The 23,315-nt window shown below is 46.8% G+C and overlaps 1 protein-coding gene across 1 annotated transcript in view; it reads right to left on the bottom strand.

Annotated features, from left to right (window-relative positions):
• The window catches only part of LOC126249759 (kunitz-type serine protease inhibitor dendrotoxin E-like), a 51,580-nt gene extending 29,078 nt beyond the window's left edge, over positions 1 to 22,502 (bottom strand). Inside the window, exon 1 of the mRNA XM_049951448.1 lies at positions 22,019 to 22,502. Within this exon, the coding sequence (XP_049807405.1) occupies positions 22,019 to 22,127 (109 nt within the window). The 5' untranslated portion in view covers positions 22,128 to 22,502. The remainder of the gene's footprint in view (positions 1 to 22,018) is intronic.
• Positions 22,503 to 23,315: the final 813 nt, after the last annotated feature.

The raw sequence follows: 23,315 nt of genomic DNA, 5'->3' as shown, positions 1-23,315 counted from the left end.
TGTATCTAGAATGAGATTTTCACTCTGCAGCGGAGTGTGCGCTGATATGAAACTTCCTGGCAGATTAAAACTGCGTGAGCGACCGAGACCCGAACTCGGAACCTTTGTCTTTCGCGGGCAAGTGCTCTACCAACTGAGCTACCCAAGCACGACTCACGCACCGTCCTCACAGCATTACTTCTGCCAGTACCTCGTCTCCTACCTTCCAAACTTTGCAGAAGCTCTCCTGCGAACCTTGCAGAACTAGCACTCCTGAAAGAAAGTTAATAATAAATTAATCCTTATCGAAGATGGAATTTGTTTCATTTAAAAATCTTTAAGAGTTTCCACATTAAAAATTCGGTGGCACTACTTTCCAGAATGCCTCCTTATGTTCCATTGGGTTCAGATCAGGCGAATTTGGTGGCCAAAACATCAACATGAGTTCACCATCATTCTCCTGAAACCACTGCAGCATAATTGTGGCTTTGTGATGTGGACAGTTATCCTTCTTGAAGATGCCGTCGCCGTCAGGGAAGATATCAAATATGAATGGATGCAGGTGGTCCACAATAATGTTCACTTAGTCCACTACTGCACCTTAGATTACTACGACAGGTCCCATGGAAGCCCGCCAACTTTCTTCCAGGGCACAGCGTATGTTTCGAGCAGCCTTTGCCTGGACGACAGTGTATCTGGACACGACCGTCAACCTGGTGTACCAAGAAACGTAATTCATATCACCAGGCGATACGTTTCCAGTGATTCACGGTCCAGTCTCGATGCCCACTGCGGCCGTAACTGATGGTGTCGTTAGGTCAACATAGGACCACGTATGGGTCGCCTGCTGCAGATCCCCATGTTCAACAATGTGCACTGAACGGTGTGGTCTGAAATACTTGTGCCTGCGCCATCATAGCACTCTCTTATCAGATCTTCCAAAGATCACCGCCTATCTTGCATTACGGACTGGGGATGCCTCCAACTTCCACGTTCAGTGATGACCAACAGCTCATCTCCTATTCGTGGTTCCACTGTTCTTCAAACAATCACCACATATGGTTGCAAAATAACACTTAAACAGCTGATCAATTTCACCGAGACATAACAACCTACCCTTTGTAAAATGTAAATGTCGTGTGACTAGGGCCTCCTGTCGGGTAGACCTTTCGCCAGGTGCATGTCTGATTTGACGCCACTTCGGCGACTTGCACGTCGATGGGGATGAAATGATGATGATTAGGACAACACAACACCCAGTCCCTGAGCGGAGAAAATCTCCGACCCAGCTGTGAATCGAACCCAGGCTCTTGGGATTGACAGTCTGTCACGCTGACCACACAGCCACCGGGAGCGGACTACCCATTGTTAAAGTCGCTTATGTCAGTGAAATTCCCAATTTGATGCCAGTATCGTCGCTAGAATTGTTCACCATTCGTCTTTTCTTACAGTGTCATTTGCGCACAGTGCCATCAAGTGGCATTTAGTCTCAAGGCAGGCAGTTGTCATAATTTTTTGGCTCCTCAGTGAATGTAATAAAGACTCGTTAAGTTGTTCAGCATCAACGGCAGTCGTTCATCGGTAAACTGTAAAATACGAAACACAAGAAGTGAAGACAGATAATGGGGCGATTGGGAGATATCGTCAAGTATTGTTGGGGGGTTGTTTTGGGGGAGAAGACCAGACAGCGAGGTCATCGGTCTCATCGGATTAGGAAAGGAAGTCGGCCGTGCCCTTTCGAAGGAACCATCCCGGCATTTGCCTGGAGCGATTTAGAGAAATCACGGAAAACCTAAATCAGGCTGGCCGGACACGGGATTGAACCGTCGTCCTCCCGAATGCGAGTCCAGTGTGCTAGCCACTGCGCCACCTCGCTCAGTATATCGTCAAGTAATGATACAATTGCAGTAGAGTATTCAGAGTTGTGATATCGTTTAAAGTTCGTGGCGCCACGCAGAAGTCGGCAATGCACATCGATACCACAATCGTTAGAGACATCTCGCTGCAGTCCTCAGTGACGAATGGGAGAGACTGAAGAAGACACACCCTCTCTCTCAGTACAGCAGCGCCCTTGCACAGAGGTCAATATAGAGTCGGGCATGGAAACGCTCCACCCCAGTTTGTGACATCAGCTGAACAAATCAACATCATCGAGCAGGACTAAAGATTTATTCAGGTCTTAGATGGAAATGTACTTCTGTAAATGTCGAACATTATACTTCAAGAGAAGACTTTGTTAATTAGTACTGCATCAAGTGATGCTCGAATAGTCAATGACAGTTGTAAATTATCAAGCACTCCTGTGGCAAGGGATTATATCAAGCTAAGTAAATCTTTTTATCAGTCAAAATAAAGTGAACAAATATTTAATATGTTGTAGTTCACATGAGCCAGAGGATTGTAGTTTCGTCCGGTCATAACAAATGGTGCCAAGAACTGGGACTTAACTTGCTCTTCTTTGTTGCCCTGTGTGCGAGTTGTGCACGTTTTTCTGGCTGTTTTTGTTCTGTTGTGTTAATGAATGTCCTACTACATTTCACCATGTCTGAGCCGCCAAAGGAAATGTCTCTAACCGACAGCACAGCTTCGGGCGCAGCAGAAACGCCTACTGCTCACTGTTAGCCGGTTGACGTGTTTACTGAACAAGCAAGCAGCACCGCCGTCGGTAGATGCTCCTAAATTTTTCCCAAACCACAGCAAAGACAAAGAATGGTCACACAAAATGGTGCAATTACAGGTACACTTCGCCGCCTACAAAATATCAGGTATGGAGTGCTGTGGTTACCTTTTGTCCACCGTTGGTCCCAATGTGTATCACCTCTATGTCAAATTATGTGTCACAACTGTTCTCCAGAAAGACAAGTACGACAGTCTTGTGAAACTTTTGGATGATCACTTTGATAGTCAAATCCATGTAGCAGCTGTATGGTTTTAATTTTTTTCTTCTGAAGCAGTAACTTGCTCACTCAGTCAAACAGCGGATAGAAGAACTCGGAGTCTCACCAGGCATTGCATGTTTAAGTGAGCATGTGGAATTACCTATTGTGAAATCATGTTATGTGATGCTATCACATAGGATGTATCTGGTACACACATTCGTGCTGCAATTCTAAAACTGCCAAACTCTGATTTAAAAACAGTTCTAGATATAGTGCAATCTCAAACAATTTATGAAGCAGCAGAGGTTGACTTTGAGGCTTCATGGATTTCAGTTGTTCGTAGTGCACCAGACACACAGTCTCATGTACAAGAATAGTGTTCAAGTCGTTAAGAATAGAGCTCAGATAAACAATAAGAACAGTGGAAGTAAAAATTTTCAGTCTCGTAGCACACGGTGCGTGTTACAACACTCAGGGAGAAAATCATGTCCCCAGCGTTTTTGAAACATGAACGGAAAGATTGAACTTGTCGTAGCGCATTCAGTCATTGTGTTTGGGAGTAAGCAAGACCAAGACAACAGCTACCGTGGTGGAGCGCATGGTGACTTCAGCTACGCTGTCAACGGGTGTATACAAAACGGGCCACGCCATTCACTCAGGCCACAAGCCGAAGCAGCACTTCCGCATTGTGGAAATCTCCTGCTGCAGTGCACCAGGTGGTGAACACACTTTTTGTTCATTTAAAGTGGAAAATTTAAAGAAGACACTGGTGCGTCTGTTTTCCTGATAAATAAAGACACTTATGACACAATCGCTAGCCTACCACTACAGCAGCCTACCTCTATTCTTTCTGCCTATTATAGACAAGAGATTCCAGTTCTTGGCGTGTGTAGTTAGCCAGTAACTTTTCAGGGCGTGACAAAGTGTGTTTTATACCATGTATAGTGCACACATTTTTGGGTTACATTTATCTGACCTGTTCAGTTTGTGCATTGAGAACAATGTGTTACAAATCAGTGTTTCTGTGCCTCAGACGTTTCTGCCTTTTTTTAGTAAGTACAAGGAACTATTTGCACCAGGTATAGGACGGGCTAAAGACTTTTAAGCACACGTTACACGATTTTTTCGCGTAAGACCTGTCTCCCACGCAATACGTTGGCCAATTGCTCAGGAACTGCAAAGGTGACAAGATCGTACGACCTGTCCCCCACGCAATACGTTGGCCAATTGCTCAGGTATTGCAAAGATGATAAGGTAATGGGGTTTTCCAACGCGTTCCTGCAAGTCAATGGGCATCACCCTTGGTCATTCTGCAGAAGCTTTCAGGCGGAGAACGTTTGTGTGCGGACTTTAAGACAACAGTAAACCTACAAACAACAGTGGATTCTTTCCGTCTTCTACGTCCGGTGGAATTGACGGGCAGACTGGAACAGAGCAAATACTTTTCGAAAACTGATTTGCGAGAGGCGTAAGTACAATTACCGCTGGATGAACAGTCCAAGCAATACTTCGTACTAAATACTCGCTTAATTTTGTGCCAGTTTCAGAGACTTCCGTTTGGAAGTGCTTCAGTCCTTGCAATTTGTCAACAGTCCCTGGAACAATTAACTGCAAAAGTGCCTTCTTGTACAAACTATTTATACGATATTGTCGTCGCGGGTTGTAGATCTGCTAAACATTTAGCAAATTTAGACTGTTTGTTTAAAGTTCTTTCTGCTGCTGGCTTAAGGTGCAACAAGAAAAAGTGCTCCTTCTTCCAGGAAGAACTGAACTGTTTGGGTGACGTAAGAAATGCACAGGGTATACATGCTACTTCTTCGCACTTGGCTGCTATTAAAGATCTGTCGGTGCCCTACAACATTAAGGAGCTCCAAACAGTCATGGGAAAACTTACCTATTACACTCCTGGAAATGGAAAAAAGAACACATTGACACCGGTGTGTCAGACCCACCATACTTGCTCCGGACACTGCGAGAGGGCTGTACAAGCAATGATCACACGCACGGCACAGTGGACACACCAGGAACCGCGGTGTTGGCCGTCGAATGGCGCTAGCTGCGCAGCATTTGTGCACCGCCGCCGTCAGTGTCAGCCAGTTTGCCGTGGCATACGGAGCTCCATCGCAGTCTTTAACACTGGTAGCATGCCGCGACAGCGTGGACGTGAACCGTATGTGCAGTTCACGGACTTTGAGCGAGGGCGTATAGTGGGCATGCGGGAGGCCGGGTGGACGTACAGCCGAATTGCTCAACACGTGGGGCGTGAGGTCTCCACGGTACATCGATGTTGTCGCCAGTGGTCGGCGGAAGGTGCACGTGCCCGTCGACCTGGGACCGGACCGCAGCGACGCACGGATGCACGCCAAGACCGTAGGATCCTAGGCAGTGCCGTAGGGGACCGCACCGCCACTTCCCAGCAAATTAGGGACACTGTTGCTCCTGGGGTATCGGCGAGGACCATTCGCAACCATCTCCATGAAGCTGGGCTACGGTCCCGCACACCGTTAGGCCGTCTTCCGCTCACGCCCCAACATCGTGTAGCCCGCCTCCAGTGGTGTCGCGACAGGCGTGAATGGAGGGACGAATGGAGACGTGTCGTCTTCAGCGATGAGAGTCGCTTCTGCCTTGGTGCCAATGATGGTCGTATGCGTGTTTGGCGCCGTGCAGGTGAGCGCCACAATCAGGACTGCATACGACCGAGGCACACAGGGCCAACACCCGGCATCATGGTGTGGGGAGCGATCTCCTACACTGGCCGTACACCACTGGTGATCGTCGAGGGGACACTGAATAGTGCACGGTACATCCAAACCGTCATCGAACCCATCGTTCTACCATTCCTAGACCGGCAAGGGAACTTGCTGTTCCAACAGGACAATGCACGTCCGCATGTATCCCGTGCCACCCAACGTGCTCTAGAAGGTGTAAGTCAACTACCCTGGCCAGCAAGATCTCCGGATCTGTCCCCCATTGAGCATGTTTGGGACTGGATGAAGCGTCGTCTCACGCGGTCTGCACGTCCAGCACGAACGCTGGTCCAACTGAGGCGCCAGGTGGAAATGGCATGGCAAGCCGTTCCACAGGACTACATCCAGCATCTCTACGATCGTCTCCATGGGAGAATAGCAGCCTGCATTGCTGCGAAAGGTGGATATACACTGTACTAGTGCCGACATTGTGCATGCTCTGTTGCCTGTGTCTATGTGCCTGTGGTTCTGTCAGTGTGATCATGTGATGTATCTGACCCCAGGAATGTGTCAATAAAGTTTCCCCTTCCTGGGACAATGAATTCATGGTGTTCTTATTTCAATTTCCAGGAGTGTATATCAAATTTATTCCTAACGCTGTGCAAATTGATGTTCCACTTAATCGGCTACGCTGAAAAAATGTTCGTTTTGTGTTGTCCAGAGAATGCCAGAATGCATTTCAACACATGAGACACGCGTTGTCAAGTCGTTGATGTTTGGTTCATTTTGACCCAGCTAAGCCTATCATGTTAGCTGTGAATGCATCTGCTTATAGGATCAGGGCAGTGATCTCCCATAAGATTGGTTCTCTGAGAGACCTATTGTTTTTGCCTCGAAAATGCTCAACAAAGCGCAGTGTAACTGCAGTCAGCTATAAAAGTGGCTGTTTCCATTATCTACGGTGTTACGAAAATCCACCAGTATTGGAAAGTCGGAAGACCTATTTGGTGACAGATCATCGGCCTTTGACTGCTTTGTTCAAGACTGTGAAGCCTGTACCATCTCGAAAAAATTGCAGCGTTGAGCTCTGACATTGTCCAATTATCAATGAGTTATTTTCAGGCCCACAGCCCAACATTCTAACTCTGACAAGTTGTTGTGGTTGTCGGTCGGTGCCGGCACAGCCTTTGGTTCGTGTGAGGAATCATGTTTTCAAATCGATTCTCAGGATTTTAAAACGCTTCAAAATTTTCCTTTTGATTTGCAGCGTATTGCCACTACCACAGCTTCTGACGCAGCTTTGCAGGTCGTTCTGCGATCTGTGCGCCATGGGTGGCTACGCTGTTTGGAAGAAATTCCGCAGCCAGGGGCGCGTCACTACTTCTTGGATTGTCACGCGCTTTCCACGAGATCAGGAATTCTGCTGTTGAACACAGAAAACGACGATGCGCGTGCTGTGATTCCTCGATCCCCACAGAGGGAAGTCTTGTCTTTATTACACAAAGGTCACTGGGGTGTAGTTTGCACAAATCAACTCGCCCGTTGTCATTGCACTTGGCGGGGAATGGACGCCCAGACTGAACACATGACCGCTCGTCGCAAAGTTTGGGCGGAAAATCAGTCAGTTCCCCCGCAACGCCTTTTTTTGAGTGGCCACGTCCGTGGCAACGCATTCATATTGATTTCGCAGTGCATTCTGGAACACGCGATGGTTGTTATTAAGTGGTAGATTAAAATGGCTCTAAGCTCTATGGGACTTAACAGCTGAGGTCATCAGTCCCCTAGACTTAGAACTACTTAAACCTAACTAACCTAAGGACATCACACACACCCATGCCCGAGACAGGATTCGAACCTGTGACCGTAGAAGCAGCTCGACTCCGGACTGAAGCGCCTAGAACCGCTCAGCCACAGCGGCCGGCTATTAATTGGTAGAAGCTTACAGTAAGTGTCCTTTCGTTGTCTCAATAACATCCACCACTACTGCAAGTACGGTATCGGCTTTGTCTTCTATTTTCGTCTTGAAGGTCTTCTAGAGGTCATTATCTCTGATAATGGATCACAATTCACGTCAGCTGATTTCCAATACTTTTGTACGGCCAATGGCATACACTATATGACCACTGCTCCTTTCCACAGTCATACAGTGAGGCCGAACGGTTCGTTCGGACATTCAAAAGTCCCCCGGAGAAACTCCCTTCCTTCTATACATGGGAACAGGCAATTTTCATTTTTTCTGTCCTGCTACCGCTCCTTCCCGCGTGACGGGAAGTCGCCGGCAGAATTGTTACACGGTAGAAGGCACCGCACCCTGTTGCATCTTCTGCTGCCGCTGCGGAAACAATTACTTGTTTCGCAACGTCGAACAAAGCTGCAGGATGAAGTGTTTTACCAAGTCTTTGGAAAGAAACAGCAGAGCAACCGGACGCTCATTTTGTAGTGGACTGTTAAGGCAGCCAGTCCACAGTGAAGTAGCCGGAAGGGCACGCGTCAACTCACGCCGTCTGGCGTTAAGTCTGGAACAGGATTCGTAATGAATGTGATAAAGAAAAGAACGTAGCTACTAGAACACTTAACTTTTATATTGTCCTTTGGTATACAGCATTCTGGATGATACAAGTGAGACTCTATCTTGAGGTACATGCAACGTTACAAATGGTTAATGGCGCCTTGCTAGGTCGTAGCCATTAACTTAGCTGAAGGCTATTCTAACTGTCTCTCGGCAAATGAGAGAAAGGCTTCGTCAGTGTAGTCGCTAGCAACGTCGTCGTACAACTGGGGCGAGTGCTAGTACGTCTCTCGAGACCTGCCTTGTGGTGGCGCTCGGTCTGCGATCCTGACAGTGGCGACACGCGGGTTCGACATGTACTAATGGACCGCGGCCGATTTAAGCTACCACCTAGCAAGTGTGGTGTCTGGCGGTGACACCACACATTTTATGTCGTGCACGGTTCTACCGGGCTACTGCGGCGCCACCAAAACCAGCTGCGCCGCTCGAACGAGTTTGTCAGTGATTCTGCCGCAGAATGGTTGTCCACAGACCAGCACGTCGCTGAGTCCTCACGTGCAGTCGCAGTCGTTCTCCGCTAGTCGCGTTGGGCACCTTCCACTGTGGTGCCCAGCGTAGCCACCCATGGTGCACACATCGCAAAACAACCTGCAAAGGTGCGTCAGAAGCTGTGGTAGTGGCAATACGCTGCAAATCAAAGGGAAAATTTTGAAGAGTTTCAAAATCCTGAGAATCGATTGGAAAACATGATTCTTCACACGAACTAAACGCTGTGTCGGCACCGACCGACAACCAGGACAACATGTTAGAGTTCGAATGTTGGGCTGTGGGCCTGAAAACAACTCATATTGATAATTAGACAATGTCAGAACTCAACGTTGCAATGTTTCCGAAGTGGTACAGGCTTCACAGTCTTGAACAAAGCAGTCAAAGGCCGATGATCTGTCACCAAACAGGACTTCCGACTTTCCCATACTCCATCGCCGTCGACGACGCCGCACCCGCTGGCGTCACCGGCGCCGACTTCCTCCCAGCTGCCCGAACCGATGTCCGTTGACGATCCGCCCCGGAAGGTTATCAACCTAGTCCAGAAGATCCTCTTGCCGTCCAGTCGACCACAGCGTCTGCGTCTCTGGATCCGTACATGTACCCTTCAACTGGTTTTACGGCCGGTGTTTCAGGTGACCCCCCGCTGTGAATACCGGAGTGCGTGCGAGGACGCACCATGAGCAGCAGCTACCCTCCCTGCCTCCTCATCTGCGTCCGCATTCAGTAATCCCCTCTCCACCTGCTGCCGTCACGTGCGTCGGCCCTACACGACTACGGCGCAGAGAAATGTTGTTTGTATAAAACAATAAACTGGTAGCCAAGATCGCAGGAATTCTTTTTATTCCATGATTACCGGTATCGGCGAAACTAAAGCCGCCATCATCGGATCTTAGGACACATACAGGTTTCAACATCAAGCCAAACAATGGTGACATTAATAGTTTCCTATATCACGCAGGCCTCACAAAATTGTCGTAAGTAGCACATAGGCGTTCAAGAGAGATGACATAATAAATGTTAAGTGTCTCCATCACATACGAGCGTAAGCTAGGTACTACCGCAACTCTGGCTCTGTTCTTACACTACAGGCCGCGTCTCGAGATTGCGCTAGCAGAAGAGGCGCCAATGAATGTCACAGCTCGCGTCATAACAGGCTCTGCGTGTGTGGTAACACTACGTCATTAGGGCTTGTAGCCGGCCGAAGTGGCCGTGCGGTTAAAGGCGCTGCAGTCTGGAACCGCAAGACCGCTACGGTCGCAGGTTCGAATCCTGCCTCGGGCATGGATGTTTGTGATGTCCTTAGGTTAGTTAGGTTTAACTAGTTCTAAGTTCTAGGGGACTAATGACCTCAGAAGTTGAGTCCCATAGCGCTCAGAGCCATTTGAACCATTTTTTAGGGCTTGTACATAATTCTAGAGATTGCTGTATCACGTAAACATATACAAAACTTATGAAAGCTGCAGACCTACACAATTACACATCTGCCTGGCCACATATACGACATATCGAAAAGCAAATGCAAATTTCATGAGAACTGCGGAATTACAAAAATGTACATCTGTCTGGTCCTATACGTAATAAGATACGATCATACATAGATATTTTATGGGATCTGCAGGGTTATTCACAGCACATCAGTCTGGTGATATATAAGATAGATCGCTCCCACATGAGCACAATGTGCTCCCTACAATATTTGGTATCGTCTAAAGATCGCGGCGCCACACCAGAGTCAGTAACACACTTCATACCACAGACATCAGCCATGTCTCGCTGCAATCCGCAACGACAAATGGGAAACACTGAAGAAGACACGCCCTGTCTCTCGGTCAACAGCACCCTCGCACGGAGGTCAATATAGTGCTGCGCGTGGAAGTGCTCTGCCCTAGTTCGTGGCCCCAGCTGAACCAGTCAGCATCATCGAATAGGACTAAAGAGTTATTCAAGTCTCAGAGGGAAGTGTACTTCAAGAGAAGAGTTTGTTAATTAGTGCATCAAGTAATGCTTTAGTAGTCAATGACAGGTGTAAATTATCAAGCACGCCTGCGGCAAAGAATTGTATCAAGTTATGTAAATCTTTTTATCATTCATGTAATAAAGTGAACTAATATTTTATATGTTTTGGTTCAGATGAGCCACCTACCAGAGCATTCAAAGAATCCACAATTATATCCAGACGGCCGTAGTTTCACCTGGCCATAACAATATTTACCTGTACGGCATCATGGATGACCTCGTGCTTGGTGGCAATCATAATTTCCAGATATCATCGTTATTATTGATAAACCAGTTATCGTGGCTAGCGAACAATAAGATGATAATAATGACTGCTCATCACAGACCAAAATCCTTCCTTAAGGCTTTAGCGTTCAGTTAAACTTCTACAGATATGACACCTAAACTACAGGGTCATGCTGACTATACCGTTTATGGAAGCTCTTGTTTTCGTGAGGCTGTTCCTCTCGGGTGCTATTTCAGACTTCTAATTCCGCGAGAGTGATTCTCTACTTTCCTATCCAGCATGTTCTGACGAGACCACTCAGCGATGTTTTTACCTCCAGTTTCACCTTGCAGGTGTATCTTGCACGCGAAGGCAATCTTTTATCACAGAATGGCCTCACTTTAATGGAAACAGTTATCTTGTCGATAATTTGTGACTCATTAATGTCATTGTGTATCGACTCGCTAAAATCGGTAAAAAACTCCTATAGGGCCTACCTGTAGAAGTTCTTTATAAGATTAACATTTATCGGTTGCCCTCAACGCACACATGAAACTAACATTCAAATTTTCGACACTTATGGTGAAGGAATGTGCGTCTCGCGGTATAATAGTAGGGGCTCCGTAAAACAAATCAGCGTCAAAGTACGCAGTGGTTGCCATGAGCCAAACTTGGTTGTAAATAGAGCAGCGACACCAATATACTTCAAAGTCTCGTTGGAGTCCACACAGCGAGCGTGCATTATAAGACAACTCGCTACACGTGAAGACGACTAATTGGTCGCTTGTCAAATTATGGTGCAGAAAAATGGAATCAGCAGCAGAAAAATGGAATCAGCAACTCGGCTCAACAATCGAAAGCACATCGTTTCAAAGAGCTAACCCTGCTGTTACATTATAGTCATAAGACCCGGAAAGGAGTTTTTTCTTACACGGTGTCTTATATTTAAACCCTAGTGCTCGAAAATTAATGACTTTGCTTTCCTATGCATTCTATAGAGATAAAGGTTTAAACAGAAAAAAAGGTTTCCTTACTCTTCTTATAGTTTAAATTATTACACTTGTGTCCCTTGTGTCTATGTGAACTGGGTGTTTGAAAATTAATAGCATGTACAAATAGCAATAGTAAAACTTCGAATGAATTTCGGTTGTCGATTAACCATTCAGAATAAAGTAGTCACGGTACTACAGTTAAATATTTTGTACTCAGCACTACCGAATGTTGAGCATTTCCCTGACATTCTCACGATTACTACTCAAACTCTTGACGAATATAGTAGCTTTTCTTCGAATGTTTTCTAGCTCCTCCTCTAATTCAACTTACAAGGGAAATGCGTGACCCCGAACGCTCAGAACCGCAGGAAAATATCTTTAGAATATAAACTGCTCGTACCGAAAACACTGATATGAGCCGTTCGCATGCAAAACTGCACGTCTTACCACGAGAGACATCTGAATAATCACCTATTCAAGGTTTAAGCGAGGAACTTTGGTAATTCCAAGAAACAAAATGTCGATATAACAGAACCAAAGCACACGGAAGACAACAAAACATCGCCCACCTTTTGAAAAATGGTTCAAATGGCTCTGAACACTATGCGACTTAACTTCTGAGGTCATCAGTCGCCTAGAACTTAGAACTAATTAAACCTCACTAACCTAAGGACATCACACACATCCATGCCCGAGGCAGGATTCGAACCTGCGACCGTAGCGGTCGCTCGGCGCCAGACTGTAGCGCCTAGAACCGCACGGCCACTCCGGCCGGCCCACTTTTTGAAGTGTACTTCTTAAGGCAATACCTTCTTTAGATAATACAAGCTCCACATGAGAAGGATCGTTGATTTTGTAAGACTACAAAGTGAAAAACCACAAGTGAAGTTACACAATCATCATTTCATCATCAGACTTCACTATGTGCTATACAATCAAATTTCTGCACCAAACTTATAGTCTATGTTATAATATCCTTGTCAAATGCCAGGTTATGACACTGACATACCAACGCCATCGTTTGGAAATGTAATTAGTGTGGGGTTTGATATTGGACTATTGCTGAATATGGAAAAAAAGGCTTTCCTCGGATCTGCACACTATTCTGTTCCACTTTGCTTTCACCACTTCAGCGCAATCCCACACCTGCACGTTGAAGATGGAGTAGCTGTGCAACACTACCAGTTATACTGAACTGAAAAGTTTGTCTTACCTATACTGTAATTATCTTAAGCAGAGGGAAATATAGCAATAAGTCACGACATTGAAATATGTGCGATTTTAGTCCTATTATATCGATATTTTGTTTTTTTGCGTTACGAAAGTTCCTCTCAAGGACTTTGAACAGGCGATCACTGAAAAGTCTCTCGTGCTGAGACGCGCAGTTTTGCATGGAAATGGCTCATACCATTGGTTTTAGGATGAGCAATTTACGCTGTGAGCACATTTTCCTACAGTTCTGCGAGTTCGAGGTTACGCACTTCCCTTGCCAGTAGGTGTCGGAAACTGAAGAGCAATTCTGAAGAAATTTTTGGAACAATCATCCTGTAATCGACCTATTTCATGCGTGAACATCATTTCCTCGGTATTCTTCCAATAAATTTATGTCTGGCGTCTACCTTCCTCATCATTAGATTCATGTGATAGTTCCATTAGAAATCGCTTCCACCGGCCGCGGTGGCCGAGCGGTTCTAGGCGCTTCAGTCCGGAACCGCGCGACTGCTACGGTCGCAGGTTCGAATCCTGATTCGGGCATGGATGTGTGTGATGTCCTTAGGTTAGTTACGTTTAAGTAGTTCTAAGATCTAGGGGACTGATGACCTCAGATGTTAAGTCCTATAGTGCTCAGGGCCATTTCAACCATTTTGAAATCGTTTCGGACAGAAACTCCCAGATACTTGACGTTTATCAATGGTTCCAGCAACTGATTGCTGATCGCGTAGTCAAACGAAATCTGATTCCTTCGCCTGTTTACGCACATTACATTGCATCTGTTTATAGCTCCTAATCTATGTACCAGGCGCTGATCATCTTCAAGTCTCTGGGAATTTTGTAACAAATTTGGAATCATGTCGACATCCTATACACAACCGCGTCGTTTGGAAACAGCCTCAGGGGACTGCTGACGGTACCCGCCAGGTCGTTCACATAAAGGGTGGTCACAAACATTCTGAAAAGTTTGTAGGGGTGTTGCAGGGAAGGTTGTGCTGAGAAATAATCGTTAAGGAAAGAATTCGATACTTTGCTCCCTTTCAGAGTTAATTAGCATTGAAATTAGGCAATCGGACCGTTTCACCCGCAAATTCAAGTGGCCCGCCAGAGACGGTGTCGCCAAACGCGTTCTGATACAAAATTTGGACATGGGACGGTAGTAAGGATCGAACCCGGCTCAAAAGCTGAGCAGTCTCGCGCTCTATCATCTATGCTATGAGAACAACTGACACTAGTTGTATCTGGCAAGCCGCTTGAATTTGTGCTCGCAACGGCTTATTGGTCTAACTTCAATGTTTGTTTACTCGGAAACGACGCAATGCATCGAATTCTTTTCTTAAGAATTATTTCTCACCATAGCCTACCCTGCAGCACCATTACAAGATTTTCAGACTGTTTCTGACCACCCTGTATATCGTAAATAGCAGCGACCCCAATGTACCACCTTGACCTAATCTGAGCGCCACCTTCGCTTCAAATGATGCCTTCTCAAAAAATGGCTCTATGGACTACGGAACTCAACATCAGTCCCCTAGACTTAGAACTACTTGAACCTAACTAACTTAAGGATATCACACACATCCATGCCCGAGGCAGGATTCGAACCTGCGGCCGCAGCAGCAGCGTGGTTCCAGACTGAAGCGTCTAGATCCGCTCGGCCACAGCGGCCGGCGATGCCTTCTCACTAACAGGGAAACATCACGATCTTGACCTCATATTTAAAGGAGAAAAAAGCACCGTTCTCAGTTATCAGCACCAGAAATCGATACCGCGTGGGTATTTGAGCCATAATTCCGATATACGTAGTTACTTCGCGCACACCGGTTGTTTGCACTCGATACGCCTCACTGCAGACGACTAACGCTCGAGCGCGAAGAACACAGTGGAGTGAGTAAGAATTTTTTAAACTAATGTTTTGACGTTTGTAACATGGTTTGTTCGTTGTGTCAAAGGGCGCGATTCCTAAGGTGTAACCTGTGCCAGATATCGCTTTGCTTTGAACATTTTTATGTTGAGGTTCACAAATGCAGTGTAAATGAACGAAACGGATTTGTGTGTCATGAAAGAAATAGCATAGCGCTATTTCATTATTAACCCCGTTGTTTTGTGTTATTTTCCTTAGAGTTTAAAACTGGCACTGTCAAAGTGAAGTACATTCGCAGGACATGCATTGTTCTTCAACGTGATTGCCGCGACTGAAATGCAAATCGAAAATCATTAACTATATTTAATAATAATTTTTCTTGCTTAGGTTTAATTATTCTGATTTTGAGGCGTGTATATAGCCGCTGAATATCAATACGAGAATATTGGAGAAACAAGATTCAAGCTATATGTGCGTGAGGTTAACAAAAATGTTCAAATGTGTGTGAATTCCTAAGGGGCCGAACTGCTGAGGTCATCGGTCCTAAGACTTACTCACAACTTAAACAAACTTATGCTAAGAACGACACAAACACCCATGCCCGAGGGAGGGCTCGAACCTCCGGCGGGAGGGGCCGCGCAATCCGTGACATGGCGCCTCACACCACGCGGCCACTTCTCGCAGCTGAGGTTAACATATTACGTCTCGTACTACTTACTATTTTTGCCGTAGAACAACGTGTTCTCGAGCAAGATATCAAAACACATTGGGCACACGTATCCATCACCCTTCTCCTCTTTCCACGCCTTCAACATCCCATGAATAGAAAGGCTCTGTTTGACACACCGCTGTATAGTGCTTCGCTGTTGGGCATTAGGCGGCTGCAGCGAGGCGGAACGAGTGACAAATAACCTGTGCCCGCAAAAGTTTAAAAGCTATACTTTCAGAAGGTCATAACTGTGTACCATTAGGCTTCAATGGTTTGGCCACATTGAAGAAATAGGACCAGAAAGACTTCCAAGAAGAACCCTAGAAGGGACAGAATCTGGACGAAGGCCAGTCGGAAGACCACGAACAAGATAGAGTGGTCAGGTGAAGGACGATCTAAACCGAAGAGGGCAGCAATGGAATGAGATGCTGAATGATAGACGGTGGGAGAAAAGAGAAGCTTTTAAGAGGCTCTGTGAACGACCTGCATAAGCAGAAACGTTGTAGGAAGTAGAAGATGATTCTTCTGGATACAAAACAGATTTTAACGTGCCCCTGTTCGCCCCAGAGACTATCAAACGGAAAAACAATAAGTTTAACGCAGCTGTTTCTATTCACCAATACCGAGCGAGTTGGTGCAGTGGTTAGCACACTGGACTCGCATTCGGGAGGACGACGGTTCAATCTCGATTCTGGCCATCCTGATTTACGTTTTCCGTGATTTCCCTAGATCACTCTAGGTAAATGCCGGGATGGTTCCTTTGAAAGGGCACGGCCGATTTCCTTCCCCATCCTTCCCTAATCCGAGCTTGTGCTCCGTCTCTAATGACCTCGTTGTCGACGGGACGTTAAACAATAATCTCCTCCTCCATTCACCAATCTCTGCCGGGTAAATAGAAACATCGCCGGCCGAAGTGGCCGTGCGGTTAAAGGCGCTGCAGTCTGGAACCGCAAGACCACTACGGTCGCAGGTTCGAATCCTGCCTCGGACATGGATGTTTGTGATGTCCTTAGGTTAGTTAGGTTTAACTAGTTCTAAGTTCTAGGGGACTAATGACCTCAGCAGTTGAGTCCCATAGTGCTCAGAGCCATTTTTGAAATAGAAACATCAACCTTTTATTTTTTATGTTATAAACGCACGAGCTAGGTCTCAAATCTTATCATAAGTTTAAAGTTAATCACGATACCTGTATTCCCATATCATCTGATTTTCATATTTCTTTTAAAAAATTTTTCAAGTTGAAAACTGTTTTATTCAGCCCATTTTACGGCATTCTACTACTGCAACACCAATGAGTCACCATTGTAATCTGTCTATTCTTGCAAATACATTGACGTAGCAAATTATAGAGAAACGAAATAGAATGATCACATAGGCTCAGTAGTAGGTAAGACAAGTTCCAGACCCCAGTTCATTGGCAGGACGCTGGGAAAACACAGCCAGTCTAGGAATGAGACTGCTTACAAATCCCATGTTATAATTACTCAGACGTGTGTGATCCATACCAAACATCACTAATAAGGAATGCTGAATATAGTGCGACGCAGGTTGTCACGGGTTAGCTAGACGCACAAGTCTGTCTCGAAAACCTGATTAACGCTCGATCATAGACGCTAATTACCCCACGAAAGTCTAATTACGAACGTTCAATAATCAGTGTTAAATGAAGATCTAGAGATATTCTTAACCCCCCTACGCATCGCTCCCATGGGAACCACCAAGACAAGATAGGTCTAATGATAGGGCGCTCATGGCATTTAAGTAATCATTCTTCCCGGACACCATATACGATTGGAACAAGAGGAATTCCTAAAATGTGGTACCATGCTATGTATCCCGCTATGCATTTCACATTTCATTGCAGAGTATGACTGTAGATGTAGATCTGTTCGGATATTCCGTACGCATGTGCGGCGGTTCAGAATTGTACAGAGGGCTTTCTCGAAGTCAAGAAACACAATGTTGATATGAGTTCCGCAATGTATTGCCTTTCGGATATTGTGATGATATAATGTCTACTCTGCAATTCACGCTCACGTGTTTGGCAGAGGATTTATAGAGCCACTTACTGCTCGACCGTTCCACTCTCGAATAGCTCGTGGGAAAAATTGGCACCTAAATCTTTCCGTAGGAGCTTTTTCTATTATTTTATTACGCACTATATACATGTGAAGTAAGAAAATATTTTTGCATTCGGAGGGAAATTTTGGTGACTAAAATTTCACAGCCATTTATTCCTATGTAGGAGGGAGTCAACCAGTAATATCTTCATTCGCAGGAGAAAGTTGGTGATTGAAATTTCGTGAAAATATCCTACCGCAGTGAAAAATGCCTTTGTTTTTGTGACTGCCACCCTAACTCGTGTATCATATCCGTGTTAGTCGCACCACTTATTCGCGATAATTCAAAATGAGCTGCCTTTCATTATATTTTTTGGGTGACCTTTGTCAGTCCTCTCTAGTGAGGATCCCATATTGCGGGGCAGAAGCCTCTCTAGTACATCTTTTACATCTTCTAAGTCTTCTGCTAATAAAACGCAGTATTTGTTTCGCCTGTCCCATAACATTTTCCATTTGATGGATAAAATTATAAGTTGTTCGATATTGTACGCCACAGGTTTTCTTTTTTTCCCGCCAATTTATTGGCTTCCAGGAAGTGCCCATTCAGCAAGCTGAACAGGAGAATGTCAATTACGAAGAGACAAACTTAAGGACGACACAACACTCAGTCCCTGAGTGGAGAAAATCTCTGACCCGGTCGGGAAAATAAAAAAAAAAAAAAAAACAAAGAAAATAATAAAAAATAAATAAAAACAAATAAATAAAAATAATTCGCTTCGTTGGCTGGCTCTGACCAGTATGGGACTTAACTGCTGAGGTCATCAGTCCCCTAGAACTTAGAACTACCTAAACCTAACTAACCTAAGGACATCACACACATCCATGCCCGAGGCAGGATTCGAACCTGCGACCGTAGCAGTCGCGCGGTTCCGAACTGAAGCGCCTAGAACCGCACGGCGACATCGACCGGCAATTCGCTTGGCAATTCGCCATTCTGACCGCGTAGCTACCGTGGCGGACATCAAAGTGTTTAGCTCAATCCAACTTTGAATTTTTATGATTTCTCGTGTAATCGAAATTTAGCGAACTTTTTTTAGTACTCATATGTGGGCTTCACATTTTTACTCATTTAGGGTCATTTGCCTCTTACATACCATATAGATATCTTGCGTAAATCATTTTGCAACTTGTTTTGACATTGTAGCGACTTTACTAGACGGTAAACGACAGCATCCTCTGTAAACAATGTAAGAGGGCTGCACAGTTTTTCTCCTACGTCGTTTATACAGAATAAGAGCAGCAAAAGGGCTACGACGCTTCCTTTTGGAACCCCAAATATCACTTCTATTTCACTAGATGACTTCTCGACCGTTACTACCAACTATGACCTCTGCTACAGGAAATCACGAATCCAGACGCACAACTGATATGAACATAGCGATGCAATTTGATTACATTCCTCCTATGGAGAACGGTACAAAAAGCGCTCTGGAAATACAGAAATATGGAATCAATTTGAGATTCCCTGTTGTCAGCACAATTCTCCACTTTATCCATTTGAACAAAACACAAGCCGGCCGGTGTGTCTGAGTGGTTCTAGGCGCTTCAGTCTGGAACCGCGCGACCGCTACGGTCGCAGGTTCGAATCCTGTCTCGGACATGGTTGGTTGGTTTGGGGGATTAAAGGGACCAGACTGCGACGGTCATCGGTCCCTTTTTCCAAAAAAAATTAAAACCACCCAAAGAGAATAAAAACGAACAGCAGGAAAGACGTCAGACGACACAGGACAAGAAATACTCCTACAGAGATCAGACAAAACAAATTAAAATCACACAGAGTGTGACGGGGGTTGGCCGACCATAGAGATAAAAAGGAAAAGCCAACCACCGAGAACACATTAAAAACTCAGCGTAAAATCGTAGGCCAATGGCCAGAATCAACACAAAAGAACAGAACAAACGCTCAGAGTAAACGATAAAAACCCCCTGCCCGAATAAAACGTAAAACTAAGCCAGCCATAACAGGGTCATCAGATAAAAGGGCAGGGAGCGTATCAGGCAGCGCAAATGTCTGCCTGACCACAGCTAAAAGGGGGCAGGCCAACAAAATGTGGGCCACTGTCAAAGCCGCCCCGCAGCGACATAGAGGAGGGTCCTCCCAGCGCAGTAAATAACCGTGTGTCAGCCGGGAGTGGCCAATGCGGAACCGACAAAGGACGACTGAGTCCCTGCGGTTGGCTCGCATGGATGACCGCCACACAGTCGTCGTCTCCTGAATGGCACGGAGTTTATTGGGCGTGATCCGATCGCACCATTCAGCGTCCCAAAGCGCAAAAACTTTTCGGCGGAGGACTGCCCGCAAATCAGTCTCTGGGAGGCCAACATCCAGAGATGGTTTACTCGTGGCCTCTTTCGCCAGGCGGTCAACATGTTCATTGCCCAGGGTACCGACATGACCGGGGGTCCACACAAAGACCACAGAGCGGGCGCAACGGGCAAGAGTATGCAGGGACTCTTGGATAGCCATCACCAGACGAGAACGAGGGAAACACTGGTCGAGAGCTCGTAAACCGCTCAGGGAATCGCTACAGATAACGAAGGACTCACCTGAGCAGGAGCGGATATACTCTAGGGCACGAAAGATGGCGACCAGCTCAGCAGTGTAAACACTGTAGCCATCCTGCAAGGAACGTTGTTCGGAATGGTCCCCTAGAGTGAGCGCATACCCGACACGACCAGCAACCATCGAACCGTCAGTGTAAACAATGTCAGAGCCCTGATACATGGCCAGGATGGAATAAAAGCGGCGGCGGAAGGCCTCTGGAGGGACTGAGTCCTTCGGGCCCTGTACCAAGTGAGGAACACACCATGGGGGTGTATGCAAAGTGGCCCGGAAAGGAGGTGGAACAGTGAAAACCCGAAGCCCAGAGAGAAGCTCTTTGACGCGGACCGCGATTGTACAACCAGACCGGGGCCGACATTCTGGCAGATGGACGACCGATCGCGGGAACAGGAGACGATAGTTTGGATGCCCGGGCAAGCTTAAAACATGGGCAGCATAAGCTGCCAGCAAACGTTGGCGCCGTAACCGCAGGGGACAGCATACTAGTGGAGGCAGGTGTCTCGGGCATGGATGTGTGTGATGTCCTTAGGTTAGTTAGGTTTAAGTAGTTCTAATTTCTAGGAGACTGATGACCTCAGATGTCAAGTCCCATAGTGCTCAGAGCCATTTCACCCATTTCGAACATAACACACCCACCATCGTTGTCTTAGGGAAGCACATATACAAAACTACGCCACATGATGTTTGCACTCAAGTTACATCGTTGCTCAACATGTAAAATTGGAAATTTGTGCCGGCCGCGTTAGCCAAGCGGTTCTAGGTGCTTCAGTCCGGAACCGCGCGACTGCTACGGTTGCAGGTTCGAATCCTGCCTCAGGCATAGATGTGTGTGATGTCCTTAGATTAGTTAGGTTTAAGTAGTTCTAAGTTCTAGGGGACTGATGGCCTCAGATGTTAAGTCCCATAGTGGTCAGAGCCATTTGAACCATTTTTTTGGAAATTTGTGGTAAGATCCTATGGGACCAAACTGCTAAGGTCATCAGTCCCTAAGCTTACACACTGTTTAGTCTAACTTAAACTAACTTACGCTAAGGACAACACACACCCATGCCCGAGGGAGAAGTCGAACCTCCGACGGAGGGAGCCGCGCGGACCGTGACAAGGCGACTCAAACCGCGCGGCTACCACGCGCGGCTGCTCAACATGTACCAACATAACACAAAATTAATAATTGTAGTGAAATTGTTGCTATCCCTATGCCAGGGAGAAAAATTTTTTCCTCGCTCTTGTGGTAAACAAATAGAAATGATTTTTAAAAATTTATTTTTGTGAGGGCGACAGCCTCAAGGTTCAAATGGCTCTGAGCACTATGGGACTTAACATCTGAGGTCATCAGTCCCCTAGAATTTAGAACTACTTAAACCTAACTACTCTAAGGACATCACACACCTCCATGCCCGAGGCAGGATTCGAACCTGCGACCGTAGCATTCACGCGGTTCCGGACTAAGCGCCTAGAACCGCTCTGCCACCACGTCCGGCTCGCCTCAATGTGTTTTGAAAATGAAAATATAGTCCAAGTATGCTGTAATCTGTTGATTATCCGTGCAATTAGTCAATTTCAACCGTGGGTCAGAGTCAAGCTTAAAACACGCGTTGAAAATGACCCACAGTTGAAACTGGCTAATTGTACCGACTACTGCCTATTTGGACCATGTTTTCATTCTCATAACAGAAATGATGACGAAAGAAGCAGGCTAGACGCGGAAGGACACCGACCGGAGGCGCTACGTACCAACAACAGCGTCGTGGAAGTCGAGCTCCGGCGCAGCGGCGGCGGCGGTGGCGGCGGCGGCAGCAGCCAGGGGCAGAAGCAGCAGCGAGAGCGACAGCGCGGACGGCATGGTGCAGGCAGCGGCGGCTGGCAGCGAACCGCGCCTTAAGTATCCGCCCGGCGCCCAAGGACACGGCTGAGTCACCGCGCGACACCAATACGCCCACCTCTGCAGCGCCGAGGCTGCTGCTGCTGGTGCCCGTGTCAGTCTGCCGCGTACGTCAGCCGCGTGTTGTTTCCTCTCGCCAATACTGACCTCAGTCAAGAGGTGCGGAGAGAGTCTGCTCTCGGTGGGAACTACGCGGCAGCGAGTGAGAGTGAAAACGTATGACAGTGACTCGCGCAGCAACAGAAGGCACGGGGCAGGGTGGGCGCTGTTTCAGTAACATCAGTGAATCCCCAATTGTTTAACGCTCAGAGGACTGGCTGTAGTGAACTACCTGAAAGGACCGCTAACGGCCATTTAGAGCGGTTATGTTACCTTTCTTTTCTCCAGTTTTCCGTATTAAAATATCACTAGTGTTTTCTCTTACCTTACCAATGCGCATCCTTAAATTTTTCTATAGAAACTACACTCCTGGAAATGGAAAAAAGAACACATTGACACCGGTGTGTCAGACCCACCATACTTGCTCCGGACACTGCGAGAGGGCTGTACAAGCAATGATCACACGCACGGCACAGCGGACACACCAGGAACCGCGGTGTTGGCCGTCGAATGGCGCTAGCTGCGCAGCATTTGTGCACCGCCGCCGTCAGTGTCAGCCAGTTTGCCGTGGCATACGGAGCTCCATCGCAGTCTTTAACACTGGTAGCATGCCGCGACAGCGTGGACGTGAACCGTATGTGCAGTTGACGGACTTTGAGCGAGGGCGTATAGTGGGCATGCGGGAGTCTGGGTGGACGTACCGCCGAATTGCTCAACACGTGGGGCGTGAGGTCTCCACAGTACATCGATGTTGTCGCCAGTGGTCGGCGGAAGGTGCACGTGCCCGTCGACCTGGGACCGGACCTCAGCGACGCACGGATGCACGCCAAGACCGTAGGATCCTACGCAGTGCCGCACCGCCACTTCCCAGCAAATTAGGGACACTGTTGCTCCTGGGGTATCGGCGAGGACCATTCGCAACCGTCTCCATGAAGCTGGGCTACGGTCCCGCACACCGTTAGGCCGTCTTCCGCTCACGCCCCAACATCGTGCAGCCCGCCTCCAGTGGTGTCGCGACAGGCGTGAATGGAGGGACGAATGGAGACGTGT

This window comes from Schistocerca nitens, chromosome 3 (genome assembly GCF_023898315.1).
Source record: "Schistocerca nitens isolate TAMUIC-IGC-003100 chromosome 3, iqSchNite1.1, whole genome shotgun sequence".
In the NCBI taxonomy this organism is placed as follows: domain Eukaryota; kingdom Metazoa; phylum Arthropoda; class Insecta; order Orthoptera; family Acrididae; genus Schistocerca; species Schistocerca nitens.
Note: the sequence above shows the minus strand (reverse complement) of the source record. Positions and strands in the feature narration are given on the sequence as shown.